This window comes from Centropristis striata, chromosome 13 (genome assembly GCF_030273125.1).
Source record: "Centropristis striata isolate RG_2023a ecotype Rhode Island chromosome 13, C.striata_1.0, whole genome shotgun sequence".
NCBI lineage: Eukaryota > Metazoa > Chordata > Actinopteri > Perciformes > Serranidae > Centropristis > Centropristis striata.
In genome coordinates, this window is record NC_081529.1 from 19,447,900 (window position 1) to 19,468,718 (window position 20,819).

Genomic DNA, 20,819 nt, shown 5'->3' on the forward strand with positions numbered 1-20,819 from the left:
CAGATGACATGGCCCCAAACCATCACTGACTGTGGAAACTTTACACTGGACCTCAAGCTACGTGGATTCTGTGCCTCTCCTCTCTTCCTCCAGACTCTGGGACCTTGATTTCCAAAGGAAATGCAAAATTTACTTTCATCAGAGAACATAACTTTGGACCACTCAGCAGCAGTCCAGCCCTTTTTGTCTTTAGCCCAGGCGAGACGCTTCTGTCTCTTGTTCCAGAGTATCTTGACTTGAGGGATGCGACAGCTGAAACCCATGTCTTCATGCGTCTGTCTGGTGGTTCTTGAAGCACTGACTCCAGCTGCAGTCCACTCTTTGTGAATCTCCTCCACATTTTTGAATGGGTTTTGCTTCACAATCCTCTCCAGGGTGTGGTTATCCTTATTGCTGGTACACTTTTTTCTACCACATCTTTTCCTTCCCTTCGCCTCTCTATTAATGTGCTTGGACACAGAGCTCTGTGACAGCCAACATCTTTAGCAATCACCTTTTGTGTCTTTCTCTCCTTGTGCAAGGTGTCAATGGTCATCTTTTGGACAACTGTCCAGTCAGCAGTCTTCCCCATGATTGTGTGGCCTACAGAACTAGACTGAGAGACCATTTAAAGGCCTTTGCAGGTGTTTGAGTTAATTTTCTGATTAGAGTGTGGCACCAGGGGTCTTCAATATTGAACCTTTTCACATAATACTAATTTTCTGAATACTGATACTGAATTTGGGATTTTCATTAGTTGTCAGTTTTAATAATCAAAATGAAAAGAAATAAACACTTGAAATATATCAGTCTGTGTGGAATGAATGTATACATTAGACAAGTTTCACTTTTTGAATGGAATTACTGAAATAAATCAACTTTTTCATGATATTCTAAATATATGACCAGCACCTGTATATATATACATATCTATGTATTTATGTATTATATGTATGTATGTATTTATGTATTATACATGTATGTATTATACATGTATTTATGTATTATACATTAATACATAAGTATATCTATGTATTTATATTTAATTATTTATGTATGTGAGTGTGTCCCTAAATGAGGGTATAAGCAATGTGATAGCTAAATGAATATAATATATTTTATTTTTGCACATATACAGCAGATATTTATTCATATACTTCTTTTTTTTTTTTACTATTGCATTGTTTACACCGTCGTCTAATTTAATAAACTCGATAATTTTGAGTCAGTTTAGACTCTGTATAACAGAATATTTGTAATATTATTTTCATTTGCGGTAGTTTGTTTATATTACGCCCCTGTTCTATCCCCGCCCAGTCTCTCAAACAACCGCTGTGATTGGTCCACACAACTTGTAAATAATTCTATGCACCAATGAGCGCTGGGATTCGTCAACGTCATCATTGGCTGCCGGAAGAAGTGTCACATGTGTCCCGCAACATCATGCAACCTCTAAAGTCCAGCTGAATTTGTTCTCTGCTGCTTTTAGGTGATTAATACTTTAAAGAAACAGCGTGGGAATGTGTAAACGAGCTGTAACGGAATAATCGGCTTTGGTAGTTTTAATTTCTGTGTCGTTTTTATTATGAATAGGGTCCATCTGCAGCTCAGGTCCTTTTCTCTGTTTTTTAAAGGCAGATTTCGGTCCGCTGCTCCGGCTCTGTCACGCAGTGATTTCCCTCCCTACCGGATTGTTTTACAGTTTATCCGAGCTATGGCTAGTAATAATAGTCATAATAATAAAAACCCGGGCATGAGGCCGCAGCTGGGTCAGAAGAAAAACAAACAGAAGGAGCCACTGCGGAGAATAAAGGTCAAAGGGACCCGAAACAGAGAGACATGCACACACGGACCCGCCACTGTTTACCTGCAGGTGGTCGGAGCTGGCAGCAGAGATAATAATCCGTCAGTGTACGTCTTCTCCGAGTTCAACAGGTAAATACAATTATTAATATTTCATGGGTGTAGAGGATCAGGCTTTTATTTTGAAATCAGGTATTATTTATTTATTATAATTGATTTTATTACTAGTGTTGCTTTTCTTTATTATTATTAATAATAATATTAATATTATTGTTATTATTAATTATGTTTGTGTATTTTTTAACATTATTATTATTTATATATCTCTAAATCATTGTGTTATTTGTATTATATATATTTTTAAATTTGTATTATTATTATCATTATAAATGGTAATGTTTATATATTTTAAAATAACATTATTATATTTTATTATTATTATTATTATTATTATTATTATTATTATTATTAATAATAATAATAATGTTTATATATTTAAAAAAATGTGTTAGTTGTATTATTATTTGTAATTTTTATTTTTATTTGTCGTATTATTATTATTGTTATTATATTTATTTTTTATTATTATTTGTATTATTTGTCTTATTATTATTATTATTATTATTATTATTATTATTATTATAGCCCAAAATTGTGTATAAACCATTAATGTAACAACTAAACGTTTAGGTTTTTTGTAAGTGTTTAATCTGTCTTGATTTCTTTATTAATCTACGAATTGTTTGCTCCAGAAAATTGCAGAAAATTGTTTTAAGTCAGAGCCCAAAGCTACCGCAAATATTTTTCTTTTCTTTTTTTGATTAATCAATTGTTAATCAAAAATTTATCAAAATGCCCAACCTAACCCCAAAATAGTCTAAAAAGTCTCTAATTTCTAATCATGTTAAATGGGAAAAAAGCAACAATAAAAATTATTTTTTATTTTTATTTTATTTTTATGTTCATGTTTATAATTATTTTTCATTGCTTTTTGGTGAAGTTTTAGATAAGCCCATAGTGGGGTTCTACCTCACCTGAACATGTGTTTTATTATTATTTATTTCTCTTTCGTTATATGACTCTTCTTTTTAAATATGCAAATAAAAACAAACTCTCCTGTGCTGCAGATATCTGTTCAACTGTGGTGAAGGAACACAGAGACTGTTGCAGGAGCACAAGTGAGCTGCTTTAAACACACATTATTATTATTATTATTATTATTTTAATAAGTCTGGAGGACAAAGACTGAGATAATTAATATTCTTGTGTTTTCCTTCTGACAGACTGAAAGCTTCTTGGCTCGACAACATCTTCCTGACCAGACTGAGCTGGGAGAACGTGGGAGGTTTATCTGGTCAGTAACTTCTGGCCGATGAACTTGGAGCTTTAAATTGACTTTAACCTAGTTGTTTATGCAACTTTACTCTTCTGATTTACTCTCAAAGTAAATTTTTAGAGAAAAAGCTGTAAAAACACTATGGTGAACATAGTGCAGCATCTGGCAGCTAAAGAGACAGAGATATTTATCACAGGAGGTGGTGGAGACCAAAAACGGATCAAAAAGAGACTGAATATTGGATTTAATATTCATCAGGTGGACACAAATACGTCTTCAAATTAATGATCATGTTTCTCTGTAACTGTATGTTGAACTTGTTTGCTTATTTACACATCCAGTGAACTTAAAAGGTGATGATATGTAAATAATATCGCTGCTTCCAAGTGGCCAAAAAAAATCAGTTATTGGGTGCTTAAATTGAAAAAGCTGAGCTTTATAGAAAATCGTTTTTTATGGTTTGTATTATATTTACTCTTAATTTAGAAGAGGAACAAATAACATAATAAATGCACATTATAATTTGATGTGTATCAGAGTTAATGAGGCTCACATTTCCATTTATAAGTCATTATAACAGAAATCTTTATAACTGAAATCGATTAAATTATAATATTTAAATGGAACAGAATGAAACTATTATACCTGATCTTTTTACACTAAACATAAGCAGATTTATATTATAATAAAAAGAAATATTACAATATAAATAAAGCAAAAGAAAATAACTGGATTTATTAAATAGAATACAAGTTGAATGTTATGATGTAATTTTGTGATAATTTATTACATTAAAGGAATGCAGCTTGTTAAGATGAGGATTTATAGCTGATTTAATCAATGATATCAATAGTTATTGGAGATTAAAGATGTTTTTTGTGTTATTTTCTCTGCAGGGATGATTTTAACCCTGAAGGACGTGGGACTCCCAGAGTGTGTTCTGTCTGGACCGCCACAGCTGGTCAGGAATTCAAACATACAAAATATTTACTGATTGTTTCCCTGCAGAAGGCTTTAATTTAACATGTTTTCACTTTTTTATCCCAGGAGAATTATCTGAACGCCATCAAGTCGTTTTCTGGATCGCTGGAAGAAATCAAACTGTGTACGTTCACAACTCAATTATTATTATTTGAGTATTAATTGATTCTTATGTGATATTTTCTGTGTCTTCTTATATTCACTTGCAGCTGTTCGACCGTACACCGATGAGCCGTACTCAGACGAGACGATGACAATTTATCAAGTGCCAATATTTGGTGAGTCTTTGTTTCCTTTTGATTTTCCACTTTTAAACTGTTTTGTTTGACCGCTGACCCTCTCTGTCTTCTCTGTGCAGCTGAGTCTAGGGCTGACAGCAGGAAACTCTCCCCGAACTCAAAAAGCAGCCCGTCTCGTAGTCCCCCCTCTTCCCCCGGACGATCCAGCCACGGAGACGTTCCGGGTAGTCCAGGTGAGTCCAGGAGACATTATAATGTGCCACAAACTGACGGGGAATATCCTGAAGCCTGGTTTTAATGACTGTTTGTAAAAATGATGATGGTATTTTTAGGAGTCAAACCTTTTTGTTTTTAAAAATCGCCAAAATTACATGATTTATCATAGCCTGAAACTGTAAAAACTAAATTTGTTGGATTCTTTGAATGCATCATGTGTCACAAACATCTCTATCAGGAAAAAAACATAAAATGTAAGCGTTAAATGGCGAAATTTCATGATATTTTGTTGAAAATTTCACAAAAAAATAAGGATTTTTATTAATTAGATCCTGTTAAAAACATTAAATTCTGCTCCTCAGTGACACTGTGAAGCCATGATTGATTCTGCTCATTTTACAAAAATTTCTGTGATTTTGACTGAATTGCAGCCAGTAGAGAGGAGAGGACAAGAGAGGCTCGAAGTAGAAGTTGGAAAAAAAGTAAATAGTTCAATATGTCTAACATTTTTCCAATTCTTTGGACAATTGTATGTACAGTTACATTTCCCCCAGTAAATGATCAATGACATTCAACTTATATATTTTTTCGATTTTTATAATTTATGGCCTTTATAACTGTTAAACTGCATAAAAAAGATGTTTTAGTTCTCTCACTTCTAGCCATGATTGTGCTGTTTCCGTAGAGGTGCAGGACTTAAATATTGCAGTAAAATACAAGGTCAGCGTAAAATGTGAAAGGTGCAAAAAATGCCCTGAAACTGCTGGAGGGTTGGTTAACAGACTAATTCTCAAAGTTATTCATTCTAATTGGAACATTAATGTTGAAAACAAATTTCCTGACAATCCATCCAGAAGTTGAGATTTTAGTCAAAACCACAAGTGTTATTCTGCTAAAAAAATGTCAAACTGAGGTATAAATGTAACAAGTCTAATTGTACAGAAGTATTGCAAATAAGAGAGTAAATATTTAGTTGTCATTTCTCGTATTATAATTACCCAAAATCTGTATATTGTTCTTACCTGACCTCCTTAGTCTGCTTGTGGAATGTTTTACAGTAAGCTCCTGTAACCCACGTCATTTTTGTGTGTCCGTCTAATGTATTATGTTTATGTTGCTGAGGTTTTTTTCATTGTTTTTTCCTCCCTTCCTCTCCTCACGTGTGCTGTATTTTTCTCTCTTCTCTCCCTGTCTTCCTGTCCTGTTCACCTCTGTCTTATTGTTTGTGTATGTTGTATACGTTTGGACGGGATGATGGCTAATTTCGTTGTAATGGTACTTGTTACTCTGAACAATGACAATAAAGGTAATTCTGATTCTGATATATATTTGGTTGTTGCGCTGACGCCGGCCCTTTTGTCACTGTTAATGGGAAATAAGAGTTTAAAATGATGGAAACTGTAGTCCCCCAATCCAATGCAGAGTGGAAAAGAAGCAGCTACATTCAGCTGGAATTAGGCAGGAAAAGGTGCAGATATTGGTGTTTTGTTTTCTTTGTGACACAGTGATTGATGCTGCCTTGTTGTTGTTTGTTTGCAGACACATCTCTGGTGGTTTCCTACATCTGTAAGGTGAGAAACTTTCATCCTATGTGTGATGTTCTAATGAAGGAACTTTATATCTGACATTCTTCTTCTTCTTCTCTTTCAGCTTCACCCAAAGAAAGGACACTTCTTAGTGCCTCAAGCCCTGAAGCTCGGCCTGCCCGTGTGAGTACAAGTCAGTAAAGTCTGGAGTTATTAGGATCAATCCAAACATTTTCTATGCAGCCAGCACTGGAATATAATTGTACAAATCATATAATACTAATAATATTGGTGTAGCCTAATGATTATCTGCAGCTGTGCATAAATACTATGTTTAAACTGAATAAACAGACATGCAAAGACTGTAAAATGTTAATGCAGAATTGAAATGTCAGCATTATGAATAAAGCTTTGAAAACTTGGAATTATTCAGTTCAGCCCTAAAATGTTATTTTTGTAAAATCCATTAATTTTACTGCAACTAGCACGATGTTTTTTAATTAAGTGATTCATTGTTTGGTCCATAAAATGTCAGAAAATTAGGAAAAATACCCACAATTTCCCAAAGCCTAAAACAACATTTTCAAAACCCCAAAATATTTAATTTCTAATTATGTCAAATAAAATTAAAAAGCAGCAAAATCTTTTATTGGGGAAACTAAAACCAGCATGTGTTATTTTGAAAATCACAGTTTCAAAAAAGTCAGGATATTTTCTAAGATGTAATTTTTGAAGATAATATATTCAATGTTTAAACTGATAAACTTTTGTAAACAATGATTCTATATGAATCATGTACAATATTTCAATTTGTTACACTTTTGTTACATATATACATATTTATATACATATATATTTCCATATTTCTATTTTATCCTATTGTAGATATCTCTATTTTACTTAAAATTATTCTACATTTTATATTACTATTTATACATATATTTACTTACTTAAGACTGGCATTTGTATTTGTATTGTTGTAAATTTAGTGCATTTACTTACTTACGTAAGTAGACGTACTTCTTTCTATTCTTACAGCAGCAACTGTAACAAAAAGCAATTTCCCCCAGGGATCAATAAAGTATTTCTATTCTATTATTTATAAAATCTGATTTCGATCCATTCTGTCTTTATTTACATGTTACGCAGCGTCCCAACTTTTTTGGCACCAATTCTGCAGCATTTTAACCATCCTGCTGCGGCTCAGAAATTTAATTAAGAAATGTTTTCTCTCCACAGAGGCACAAAAGCCATCGGCCCGTTCATACGCGATCTGAAAGAAGGTAGAAGTGTCACGTACGAAGGAAAAGAGGTGCTGATAAAAACAAGACCTTGTTTTTTAAGAGGCTGCAGCTCTGAACTGTATTTCTATAACACTTTTTCTCTGTGGTCCTGTAGATCCGGCCGGAGCAGGTCTGCTCTCCCACTTGTCCAGGACCAGCATTTGTTATCGTCGAGTGTCCGTCTCAGGAGTTTCTCGAAGCTGTTTGCACCAATCAGCAGCTGAGAAGGTAACTGTTTGAGTATCTCTCATTTACATTTTAATTGTGTATTTATCTAAAAATAAAAAGCATTTTAAATGTAATTGTGCTGTCTGTGTAGGTATCAGACCGGAGGGTCTGAGGACGCCGCGGCGCTGGTCGTCCACATGACTCCAGAGTCTGTTCTGACCACAGATCAGTACCAACAGTGGATGGAGAGGTTCGATCTGACACCAGATTCCACAGAGATTTCTCCTGTTTTCAAGTTTCAGTTAAACATTGAGAGTTTTCTGTGCGTTTCTCTGCAGGTTTCCGTCCACGACAGAACACCTGATCCTTAATGAACAAGTCGACACAGTCCACAACCTCCGGAGCCACAAACTTCAGGCTCAGCTGAACATGATCCACCCCAACATCTTCCCACAGCTCAAGACCTGCAGGACAAAGGTACACAGAGACACACATGCAATGACTTATTTTATCTTTGTTAATTCTTCCAGCTGCCACCAGGGGTCGCCAAAGCTTCACTCGGGGTCACAGGCCCCCTGGAGAAATCCTTTTACAAAAAAAAATAAATATATATATATATATACATATATACACACACAGTTGGCCTATAGCCTCAGCATTTTTTTCATTTCTGTGAAGAAAACTAAATAAACATCCAAACTTCCAAAATAACAATTTTAAAGATAGAAATGATATACACTTAAGAATATAACTTACTTGATAAATTAATATAAAACACAAGATAAGTATTACTTCATGCAAAAAATGGCAGAAAAAGCATTTTTTAGCTTCTCAAATATTGCAATTTCCAGCTTTTCTCTGTCATATAAAACTGAATATCTTTGGGCTTCGGACAGAACTAGACATTTAAAGACATAACTTTGAGAAGCTGGGAGCGCCTTTTTTTTCTCTATTTTTTATTTAATTGGAAAACTAATGTGCAGGTTAATCAATAATAAATATTAATGTAAGCTATAGCCCTCGTTAGAATAACCGAAGAGTTCATAGAACAAAGTCAGTGTCAGGTATAATTGTTAAAAAAAAAATAAAAAAAAACCTTAATATAGACAGATAATTGTATTAAAAGCCTGTATAAAACAAAAAAACCCTCAATAGCTAATTAGAGTCGAAGGTTCCAGAGGAAATAATCCGCTCAAAATTCATACAAATCGCTTGTTTTACACAAACTTCCTCCAGCTATTTAATTAAATATTTGGGTAAATTTGACAGTGTATCAATTGTTTTGTTCCATGCATTAAATATAATATGAAAAATCCATTAAATGTCACTAAAGATGGTAATGGAAAACCACTGCACCCGGGGATAATAACTTTAAATTCACTGTGATTTTCTTCATATTATGTCCTCCTGGTCTCTTTTTTCTGTAGATTTAGAGATACAGTTCTCACTTTTAAAGCTGAATCTTTTCTTCACTTACTTGATAAGTTAATTGACAGAAATGAATGGACAACAGTTATTATAATCAAGTCATTTATCAGCTTTTACTGGCTCCAGCTTCTCTATAATTCCTCTTTCACACCGCTGTAAACAAAATATATTGTGTTTTTTTTTTTTTTAGACGAAACAAGATATTTCTAAATGTCACCATGGACTCATAATATTATCTGGAAAATAATAAGCCAGAAATTTGTGAAAACTGCCTCTTGGAAGTTGAAATATGAAAGTTTTTAACATCTAACTGCTGAGGAAAGGATAGACCTAAAGTCCAGGAGCTTCAGGAGCGTTTACTGTGACAACCCAAAACATTTCCGTCTCTTATCATATTATATGTTGGGACTTTACAGCTCTACATTATTTATAATCGCTACCATTTGCTCTATTATGCTCTTATATACAGGTTTTTTTTATTACAGTATCGACTGCAGCCGCTCTCAGTAACTATATTTCCACTCAAAGTGATAAATCAAGTGCGCTCAATAAAAAAACAAAAAAACAAGTTGCTGCAAGAAAACATGAAAAAGTTTTGTGTCTTTATCCCCCAGGAGGCTGCGGCAGCCGTGCACGTCCCCGGCGTCAGAGCCGAGTGTCTACTCAAGTTCCAGCTCCAACCCGTAATGGAGTGGCAAAGGTTAGTTTGTCCTTCAATCCCCCCAATTTAGCCGACATTACTCTGCAGCTCGGAGCGCCGCCTTGTCACAGAAAACAATCTGGAATGGACCATTGCACTCAGCCGCTTTCTTCTCCTCCTTTCTTCTTTTTTAACCTCGTCTTCATGTGTCAGCGTGTTTTTTTTTTCCCCCTCCCTGTTCCTCCACTGTTTCTGTCAAGTACTGTAGAGGCGCATCAAGGTCAGATGTGCGAAAGAATCCCTTGTTTTCCCCGGCCAGTGTTGTTGCAGGCAGTGGTGTGTGTCCTCCTCACTGTGTATCTCGTTCGTTAGAGACGCCATCCTCTCCTGCAACACTGACGAGTTTGTGAAAGAGGCTTCGGAGGTCCCAAACTTTCTGGAAGAAGTGGACAAGTGCAGGACGATGTGCTCCACTGATGCCGCCCAGCCTGCTGGTGAGAAAGCTCTCCTCAGAGGGATGTGTTTTTAAGTTTTTAAAGCCCGGCAAAATGTTTTGTACTTTCTTTGCACATCACTGACCGGCCGGCCACTTTTAAAAAAAGTTTATTATCATGTATCATTGTGAGAGTTTGGTTGTATTTTCATGCTACAGGACAAAAGGAGGAATACCCCGAGGTGGTCTTCTTAGGAACAGGATCCTCTCTGCCCATGAAAATCAGAAACGTCAGCGGGACTTTAGTCAATATCAGGTATGAACAGACATATTTACAGTTTTATTAACTGTTATTTAGCTCCATTAAAACCAAGTGAAAAGTGAACACCAATCCAGATAATAAAACCACAATTTGCAGCACAACTCCTCCTGTAGTTTGTTTTATAATTGCTTATAATTTAATTTCCATTAAATTTCATTACTTTTGTTGAACACTTTCAGCACTTTTTACCCAAAACACAAGCTGAGGATTTAAGAGAAGCAGTGACTCATCATGAGCCTTTTCTCTCTTCATCTCCAGTAACCAGAAGCATTAACGGGTCTCCTGAGATGGTTCAGTTTAAAGTAAACTGCAGTGAACAGTTTCTTCTGTCCAACGCCCCAACACTCTGAACCCAGAGAGGTTTCAGGCTGTTTCTTACTCATACTGGCCTCATTTTTCACTGCAATATATAAAATCTCTTAAAAAGTCCTGCAGCTCTCTAGAATCAGCACAATCATGGCTAGAAAAAAAGGAGAACTCAAAATGTCTTTAGTACAGAATAACACCATTATAATGACATAAAATTGTAAAAGAAATGCAATTTTTCTCAATTTATTTTACAAAAATTAGGAAAAATCTTGTGTGCTCACAATTCTTATTTATATTGGAAAAAATGGTGGCTCCACATGCTAAACATGAACTATTTACACAGATCAGAGAGGAGGGGACAAGAGAGATTGTAAAAATTGTTGTTCTTTTCTCAGCTCATAAATAGCTTCACAGTTGCGCTAAAAATCGCAGGATTTAATGTGGACCATGCAGGACCTAATTAACGCAAATGGTGATTTTGATTTTTTTTTTTAAATCACTATTTTAATCTCAAATTTAGTTACTTTTCCTCTTAGAATAGGTCACCACATATGATTTGATCCAAAAACTGTTGAAAATCTGAATGATTTCAGTTTTAACAGTTTCTTGCATGTGTTATGGGCAGAAACACAGAATCTTGCAAAAAAAAAAAAAGTTTAAAATAATCTACTTTAACTTGTTCTTCGTCTTCATTAAGATAAAGTTAAACACTGCTTCAGCACATAACTGGAGCTTGTAAAAATGGACACTGTGGGTTTAGTAGAGCTAAAGAATCTGTATATGTTTTGGTGCATTTTTTTAATGTAAAACATAATCAACAATTATATATGTAGCTGGATTGAAAGAATAGAATATTTGGTGCAACAACACATCATAGGGTTACAAGAAAGTGTATTTTTTCCTTTTTTCTTCATGCACTCCTTCAATTTATCTCCTCTCTAACTTTGTGTTCTGTGTGCAGCCCGACTCAGTCTCTGCTGCTGGACTGTGGCGAGGGAACCTTCGGTCAGCTCTGCAGACATTACGGGGACGGCGTGGACGAGGCTCTGTCCAAGATCTCCACTGTCTTCATCTCACACCTGCACGCCGACCACCACACGGTAACGGCAGCCCTTTATAAAAATCATCTTCTGGTTTCATATATGGAGTTTCATTTTAAAGTGAATTGACTCTGGGAGGTGTGAGCACCAGGGCCTGTGTTAGAGGAGACTGAGAGATTCCCCACAGGCGCACTACTTTTTGGAGGAATGTGTTATCTGTTGTGGGGGGGGACATTTGGAACAGCCCTCCACAATAAGGGAATGTCCCACCTACTCTTGTTTTAAAGGAAATCTGAAACAATGGCTCAAATCACATCAAAAGTGTGACCACTAACTGGACTTGAACATTACTTTTTAATGCGTAGTTATATCCTGTCTGGGTCTGGTATGTGTTGTGTTGTGTGTGTGTTTGTGTTGCCTCCTCTATTTGTATTTTACCTATGTACTTGCTGTCTTTTATATTTGTATTTATTTTTAATTTTTCAGGGACTACCGATGCAAACTAGCAGCCTTGCTATAATCTGGCATATTTACAAAGATGTTTATCGATGTTCATTAATGTGCACTGTCCCTATCCAAAAATAAAGTATTCGTATTCATAATTGCTTCATGTTTGTGTCTCAGGGTCTCCTGATGCTGCTCTATCAGAGGAAAAGAGCCCTGGTACGTAAAGGAAACCTTGGTCATTTAATGTTCAAAAATGACTCAAAGACTTTTGGTTTAACAGATAATTGTGTGTCTCTCAGACGATGTTGGGGGAAGCGTTCAGCCCCGTGTTGCTGGTGGCGCCGCTGCAGATCATGAGTTGGCTCAACCAGTACCACCAGTACTGTGAGGAGATCCTCAACCACATCAAGTAGGTGGACACAAAGACGTCTAAAAATAAAAACACAGACTTCAGCTTCATGCTCAAAGTCTGTGTGGGTGAACTCGGGTTGAAAGTGTTAAAATGTATTTAATTAAAGTTTAATTTGTTCTCTGTGTAAATGACCTATTTTGCTTTATGGTGTGATAGAATTTGCAGAACTATTATATCGGTGTTATAAAGTATAAAGTAAGTAGTACTATAAACATGTATGCTTTTTATTTATCTGGATCAACTAAATACAGACTAATTTAAAATATTTTGTTTATATCGTCCATCACTGCACTGGATTTTGTTCTTCACTGCAAATCACAAAATATGTTATAAATATAAGCCTCACTTGCTGCAGACTGTCAAAATATTTTATCATGAGAACATCAGCTCATATTGGTCTTATTTTTAACTGCACAGTAGCTTCAGTTGTCTGGTGAACATAGTGTAGTAGGAGTATAAATACATCTAAATAAACGTAACTCTCCTTCATGACGTCACACTGTAAAAACCTTCAGCAGCGTGTTTCCCTCTAAAGTTCTGGCTTCAAACTCCATGAGGCCAGTTTTTGTTCCATGATGACTAGATGTTCTCCTCATTTGACCTCTTATGTTATATTTGTAAGCAACATTAAAAGTTCTTCATTGAGCATTAGTGTTTCTGAAGGCAAAAAACCCCATAATTTTCAAAATAATTTGCAGAATTATAATGTCAAGTCAAGTCACTTTTATTTATATAGCCCAAAATCACAAATCACAGATTTGCCTTTTTCAATGTTCGTCGTTTTGAAAGTAGAAAAATATAAAATCTGATTTTGAAAATTATGCTCTTTTGGGTTCAAAATGTTGATCCAGTAAGTGAAAGTGGGAAAAATAATTTTCAGGTCATATAGGTAAGGTTGTGCTGAAAGACATGATACCAACATGGCATGATAAACATTTTTTATAAGTGGTTTATACAGGCAGAATAAAAAGGAGTCAACAAAGAACAAAATAGCCCAAAACTCCAAAATAACTTAGTTACTTTCATCTACTGACTGTGCAGAGAGTAACCCTTTAATTAAGCATTAAACATGATCTTTGGCTCTCTGATAGGAGATTTATTTGATAGCATGACTGCAGATTTTTATTTTTGCATGCTTATTGTCTTTAATATCATTGATTCGTGTTTCAGCATCATCCCAAACCAAGCGCTGTGTGGTGGCAGCAAGGACCTGGAGCTGAAGCAGAGGACGAAGACGCTCATTAAGGCGCTGCTGAGGAAGAACGACCTGGAAGAGGTGTTTCAACGTCACATCCTTCATTACTAATGGCCTCCGAGGGTTGTCTTTGTCTTCATGTTTTCATTATTGTGTCCTCAGTTCCAGACGTGCATGGTGCGTCACTGTAAGAACGCCTTCGCCTGCAGCTTCACGCACCACTCCGGCTGGAAGATGGCCTTCTCCGGCGACACCATGCCCTGCAACGCCTTCGTAGACATCGGTTAGTGCCGCTCAGGAGGACTAAAGCCCAACATTTCACTCGAGTGTGTCCACCAGGCTCGCTGTATGTAAGAGCAAATCGAGCGTTCAGTGTTCCAGAGATTCACATGAGGTCGTCTACGTGGATCGTATCTGAATAATTTATCAGATTTTTCTTAATGCTTTCGATCACTCTCGTAGCTGGCAGGCTCTTCTAATGGCTCCCGCGGGACGCCACTTCATTGACTCTTCTTATGTTGCTTGACTGGATTCGGTCCAAGCAAAGCCTCCCAGAGCCAGCGAGTGTATCCCATGCCTGTTCATTATAGATGGCTCAGCTCAGCAGACAAACAGGGCGTGCCGATCCTTGATTACGCCGACTACCTGATTGATTTCCTGTGGGGGCAGGAAGAGGCTGCCAGAGCTGCTCCGCCATTCAGGCCTCTGATTCCACTTGTTTTTCTTTCTGCAGGAATGAATGCGACTTTACTGATCCATGAGGCCACGCTGGAGGACGGGATGGAGGAGACGGCTGTGGAGAAAAGACACAGGTGGGTACAATAATAAACTGGCGCTAACTACTTCTGCAGGGCTTTAATGTTCTGAACCCCACCACCAGGAGCGCATGTTTTCATTGAAAAACAAAGAAATTGCCAAAATAAAAGAGAATAAATTAAGAATGAAAAATAATAAATCCTCAGATTTTCAAGTTTCAGACAGTTCTTCATGTGTGATGAATGCTTTTATCAGGCAAAAAAACCCAAAAGCTTTAAAATAGTGACATGTAGAATAAAGGCATTTTGATAAAATGTGTCACATTTATTACGAAATGAAACGTTTGCACAAACCAGATCCTGTAACGCAACAGGCATGAACAGAACATGAACTTAGGGTCTTGAGGGAGGCTGTGGAGAAAAGACATAGGTGGGTAAAATAATAACCTGTGGCACTAACCTCGGAAGGTTAACCCATTGATGCCGGGAAAGCATTACCGCATTTCTACCATTAAGGCCGGGAGCGCTGTTGCGTCATTCTACCATTAAGGCCGGGACAGCGGATATGTCATTTTGTAGTATTTGTATTTTTTTCCACCTATTTTCGGTCTCTTGGCCAATGAAATGCATCAGAATCATGATCAGAATACATGTGGGAGAGTCGCAATGCAACATCGGACTTTTCCAGAACTTTAAATCATGGAGGAAGACGACTTTAGCGGAGGAGCTCAGCAGTAAGTGACGGAAGAGATCTGATTAAAACAGCGCAGATGATTTAATTGCTGGTCCGACTTTGAACCCTCGGAACCAATCGACCGGCATTTATGGATGAGGAATAGGTTTTTAGACGACATATTTTCACCGAAGAACAGACAGATTTGTGGCCATCTGGAGATAATAATAATATTATTAATAATATATTAATATTAATAATAGGCTAATTGATTGTGATTATGATATAAGAAATCATGACTGTTTATGTCTTATATTACTTTATGCATCGTTGAGTACCCTGAAAAGTGCAATATATAAAATGTATTATTATTATTTATTATTATTATTATTATTATGATAATAATTTTTTTTTATTACAGTAGGCTAATGAGAACTATATCTTGTTCTTCCAATGGTCATATCATGTTTGCATCTTGCTAATGGGCATGTATTAGTATTATGCATAGGATTTTTTATTCAGTCAAATGTAACATTTGCTGAGTTTGTTGATTTTTTTAAAAAACTTTATTGAAGGTTTGGACAAATAAACTCAACTTCATATGAAAGCCACGGGTATAAGCTCTCAAATACTTTTTGAATTTCATTTTTATCTGCTACAGAGGCTGAAAAATCTATTATTTAGTAGGTGTTGAATTTCCAGAAAAACTTCAGGTTTTAGGGGGTCATTTGAAAATCGCCCATAGGTTTTCCAGGCATTTTTTTCTAGGCGCTTTAGGCCTTAATGGGTTAAAGAAAGTAAAGTGTTTGCATTAACCAGATCCTGTAAAGTAACTGTCACTAACTACCTCTGCAGAGCTTTAAACCTCTGAACCCAACAACATCCTGGCAGGCAGGTGGGGAAGTTATGTTTTCAATAAAATAAAGCAAAAAAAATTGCCAAAATTTAACCAGATGCTGTAAAGGAACAGGCACAAACAGAACATGGAGTTAGGAAATAAATTGAATGGCAGGTTTGAAAAAAAAGGGGGGAAATCGCCATAATTCCAGCATTTATAATAGCCAAAAACTGTAAAAACAGAAATAATTATCAGGCTTTCAAATTTCCCCAAACTCTTTAAAGAAATCATGTTTGATGAAGGCTTACCAAAAACCAAAACCAAATCTCAGCTTAAAATAGTAATCACTTTAATCTACATGTCTTATTTATAATTAAGCCAAAAATAGTGTTTGCACTCACCAAATCCTGTTAAAAACATTAAATTTTGCACTCCTCAGCGCAACTGGCAAGTCATGAATGACTCAGCTGAAGCCAACAGTTATCTGACAAAAATTCAGCGAAACTTGGACTGAACTGCAGCCTATTTACACAGAGCAGAGAGGAGAGGACAGGAGAGGAGAGGTTGTAATTAAAGGCTGTAAAAATATAAATAGTTCAATATGTGTAGCCATAATTTTTTGTTATATTCATGACACTTGTGGGCATGGGGAAACATGTTTTTTTATAGATTACATTATATTATTATAGGTTACCTTTTTTTCATGATTTATGTCATTAAAACCATTTTATTTTGCCCGGAAGACATGTTTGAGTTCTCCCTACTTGTAGTCATTTCAAGCTGTTTCCATGCAGACGTGTGTATTTGCAGAGAAAAATTAGGCCACAGTGAGTAAAAAGTGACGGGAGACAAAAACTCCCTGAACTGCTCGGGGTTCAGAGGGTTAATGTCCTTTTTTGCAAATGAATGAAAAGGATGAAAGGAGAACGATGGCTGTTAAAGTTTTATCATCCAACAAAAGAAATGCTCTGTATTGGCAGTTTGAGTTTGCACTTATTTCTGAGTGCATTGTTAAATTTCTTTACTCTCCTCAGATCCTGACATTGATTTTTTTCTGAGAGTCTTATTTTCTGTGGACATAAAAGATGTTCTTGTGAAGACAATGTTCCCATCGACAGCTCCCCCTCTGAAACTAAAGAGTTTCAGCTTTAGCAAGAGGGCAGTAAATCTCTGACTGTCTGCTCCGTGTTTCTCTGACAGCACCACCTCCCAGGCCATTGACATCGGCATGAGGATGAACGCCGAGTTCATCATGCTGAACCACTTCAGCCAGCGATACGCCAAGATCCCGCTCTTCAGCGAGGACTTCAACGACAGAGTGGGGATATCATTTGACCACATGAGAGTAAGTGTCAGCTTCATTTGTACATTTCACACACTGCAAAAGCTTTTTTTTATGAGAATAATAGACAAAACAATGAAACCAAGGGGTTTTAATGTCAACATGCAAACCTGTTTCACGGCTTGTCTTGCTGTTTTTATATTTTACTCACTATGTCCTTATATTTCACTGCAATATATGAAATCAATATAAATCAATAAGTCCTGCAGCTTAGTTAGAATGACAGAAATTAGAAAAAAAAGAAAAAACAGAAGTTAAGTTTCACTGAAATTGTTTTTATTTTTTTATTTTTTATTAATTTAAACAAAACAACATAAATCACCAATGGACAAACACAGTAATAATAATAAAAAATAAAACATTTTTTTTTAAAATTGATATTTATATATAAACACATCCAAGTGCCCACAAGTGTCAAGTTTATTGAAAAAATAAATTTAGTCTCCACAGATTGTACATATTGAAGTATTGTCATGTTTCCAGCCTCTCCTGTCCTCTCCTCTCTGCTCTGTGTAAACAGATTTTCACTGAATATTTGATTCCGTTTATTCAACGGTCACGTGACAATCATGTCTTCACAGTGTCTCTGAGGAGCAGAATACAATGTTTTTAACAGGATCTGGTTAGTGCAAACGCTTTATTTTAAACAACACATGTAGAATAAAGATATTCTGATAAAAATATCACAGTTTTAAGCTTTGTTTTGGTCACTTTTTCTAGCAGAAACATTCGTAACTGATGATTCGTTCAAGGACCGTTGGAAAAACAATGTATTTTTGGCGATCCTTTAAAGAAAACCCATATTTCAAGCTTTAATAATAGAATAAAGTAGAAATACAGTAGATCTAAAAAGTTTATGAAGTGTAGAAGTATAATAATGAACTCAGGAAAAGCAAACATCAGATATTTGAAAGAACATGCAACAAGAAACTAAAGTCAAATAAAACTGTAAAAACAGGAGAATAAAAGTTTCGTTTCAGTGCAAAATATGAAGTAATACATCTAAAAATGACAGTAAACAAGCAGACAGATGAACAGTAACACATATTGTGCTGTTGTGTTTCTGACGCTGCAGGCAGTTTGTCTGAAAAGCTGCACTTCTGAACTATATCTACTTCTCAATGGAAACTATATATTTTTTCTTTTTTAGATGCATATTCATGAGCCTCACTGCTTTTAAAGACTTATAATTCAGACCCTGTCCGGCCACTCGCTCATTTTCTCCGTTTCCTCTTTGCTCAGACTCGCTTTGGGGACTTTAACATCCTCCCCAGGCTCACTCCGGCACTCAAAGCCCTCTTCGCCGAGGAAATCAGTGCGTTGGAGGAGCGGAGGGAGAGGAGGGAGCTGAAACAACTGATAGAAGGCCGCGGCGAGGCGAGTGGCGAGCAGAGGAGGGACGACGAGAGCCAAGGCGCCAAAAGAGAGCAGGAGGAGGAGGCAGCATCGCCCGGCTGGGGGGCGAAGCGGCTGAAGAGCAGCTGAGTGACTCCAACTGAAGCATCATGAGTTAACTCTTATTTAAAGCAGTTTTTTATTTGGCTTGTGTGGTTTGATTGAAGATAAATCATGTATATTTCCTGCAGTGCAGTGTATAAAAAGACCTGTGAATATAGTTTTTGTTTTTCATTAAAAAGAATAAAGTATAACCACACAATCTGGAGTCATTGTTCCAAATTTTTAGGTTTTTTTTTTTTTTGATTCAGGACGTGTGATTAGATGGATTTAGAGCTGCCCCCCTCAGGATGGACTGCAAGAACTTTACTGATACCTTGTCTTTTCTTAAAGTGCTGTTATCAGGTATAAAATCATCCGTTATCTTAATTATTGAAATAAACTGAATGACAGGTTTGGGGTGAAAAAATGATTAACAAAGAAAAAAATTGCCATAGTTACAGCATTTATAATAGCCAGAAAGTGTAAAAACTAAAAAAAGAAGTTAAAAATGATTGATGAAATTACTGTGAGGCTTTCAAATGAGCCCACAGTCTTTAAAGGAATCATGTTTGATGAAGGCTTCAGTCAAGAAAAATAACCAATCTGAGCTTAAGATAGATATATTTTAGCAAAAATCCCTTTATTGTACATATCTCATTTAAAATTTAGCCAAAAATGTAAGCGTTTCCGCGATTTAGAGTCTGTTAAAAACATTAAATTCTGCACAACCGGGAAGTCATGATTGATTCAGCTGAGACCAACAACCATTTAACAAAAACTTGTTCCAAACTCTTGTTTGTTTTCATGATCCAGGATGTGTGATTAGGTGGATTTAGACCTGCCCCCTCAGGATGGACTGTAATAACTTTACTGATGCCTTTTCTTTCCTTAAAGTGTTGTTATCAGGTATAAAATGTCCACTCATCCATTACCTCCTGGACAGGTCTCCAGACTATCACAGGCCTGACACATAGAGACAAGCTCTCATTTACTCCTATGGGCAATTTAGAGTCACCAGTTAAACCTGAGCAGCAACTTTGTCTTTGACTGTGGGAGGAAACTTCTTGCTGTGAGGCCAAAGTGCCAACCACTAAACCACCATGAAGCCCGAGATAAAAAAGTATTTGGTCTAATTTTTGTACAGCTGCAAGAATAAGTATGTGTGAACCCTTTGAAATAAACTAGTTTTCTGCATTCATTTGTCATAAAATGTCATCTAAGTCCCAAGTATAGACAAACACAATGTGCTTAACCTAATACATATTACAGTCATTAGACCATCCTTGTTTTCTTCCATTTCTTATTCATTTTAATGCCTGGTACATTTGTTTGAAGAAATATAATGATAACAACTCAGCTCATAATAGTTTAATTTAAGAGCTGATATCTAGACATGTTCCATGGTTTTCTTGATAATGGATAAAAACATCGAAAATGGCTGTATCAGTTCTTAAAATAAACTATTATCAGCTGAGTTATCATTATTTTTGTCCAAACAAATGTAGTTGTACCAAGCATTAAAATGAACAAGAAATGGGAGAAAACGTGGATTTGTTTATGGTTATTATCAAGAAAACCATGGAGAATGGCTTAAACTATTATGATCTATTTTTGTTATTATGTTTGTCCAAACAAATGTACCTTTAGTTGTACCAGGCATGAAAATGAATAAGAAATGGAAGAAAGCAAGGGTGGTCTATCTAATATTTTTTCCATGACTGTACAATTATAACATTTAATGTTTTTATTGAACACATCCATTAAACATTCTTAGTGATGGTGGAAAAAGTAAGTTAACCCTTCTGGCTACTGACTTTATTAAGAGATAATTGGTTTGGTTTTTTAACAGGGACCGTACTGTATAGCAGTAGTTTATAATATATAAGGCAGCTGTTGTCCCTGGTTGGACTTTAAATTCACGTTAAACTGATCCAGGAATAAAAAAAAACAATACAATAAAGGTTGTACTTGTATTTTGTGCTAATAAGAAAACACCAACAGGTGAAACTAATCTAGT

General features: G+C 36.0%; 1 protein-coding gene across 2 annotated transcripts; it reads left to right on the forward strand.

Moving 5' to 3' along the window:
* Positions 1-1,365: 1,365 nt before the first annotated feature.
* On the forward strand, positions 1,366-19,996 carry elac2 (elaC ribonuclease Z 2). Of its 2 annotated transcripts, XM_059348812.1 has the most exons (25): positions 1,366-1,468; positions 1,614-1,914; positions 2,910-2,960; positions 3,066-3,136; positions 4,015-4,079; positions 4,166-4,223; positions 4,309-4,377; positions 4,458-4,571; positions 6,094-6,125; positions 6,205-6,263; positions 7,320-7,392; positions 7,479-7,591; positions 7,683-7,781; positions 7,870-8,008; positions 9,574-9,659; positions 9,972-10,093; positions 10,252-10,348; positions 11,625-11,763; positions 12,328-12,366; positions 12,450-12,559; positions 13,733-13,838; positions 13,920-14,040; positions 14,491-14,569; positions 17,224-17,368; positions 18,608-19,996. In XM_059348812.1, exons 2-25 carry the CDS (start codon positions 1,694-1,696, stop codon positions 18,848-18,850), a joined length of 2,451 nt encoding a protein of 816 aa, XP_059204795.1. In that variant the 5' UTR covers positions 1,366-1,468; positions 1,614-1,693; the 3' UTR covers positions 18,851-19,996. The 2 variants fall into 2 exon arrangements, with proteins under 2 accessions (XP_059204795.1, XP_059204794.1); XM_059348811.1 differs by lacking the exon at positions 1,366-1,468 and having other exon boundaries at positions 1,475-1,914.
* Positions 19,997-20,819: the final 823 nt, after the last annotated feature.

Bases quoted from the DNA above. Each gene is read 5' to 3' on its own strand.
- elac2 (XM_059348811.1), top strand. From the start codon at position 1,565: ATGAATAGGGTCCATCTGCAGCTCAGGTCCTTTTCTCTGTTTTTTAAA. The intron at 3,137-4,014 runs GTCAGTAACTTC...TTTTCTCTGCAG, and splicing joins GAACGTGGGAGGTTTATCTG to GGATGATTTTAACCCTGAAG. The intron at 7,782-7,869 runs GTTCGATCTGAC...GTTTCTCTGCAG, and splicing joins TACCAACAGTGGATGGAGAG to GTTTCCGTCCACGACAGAAC.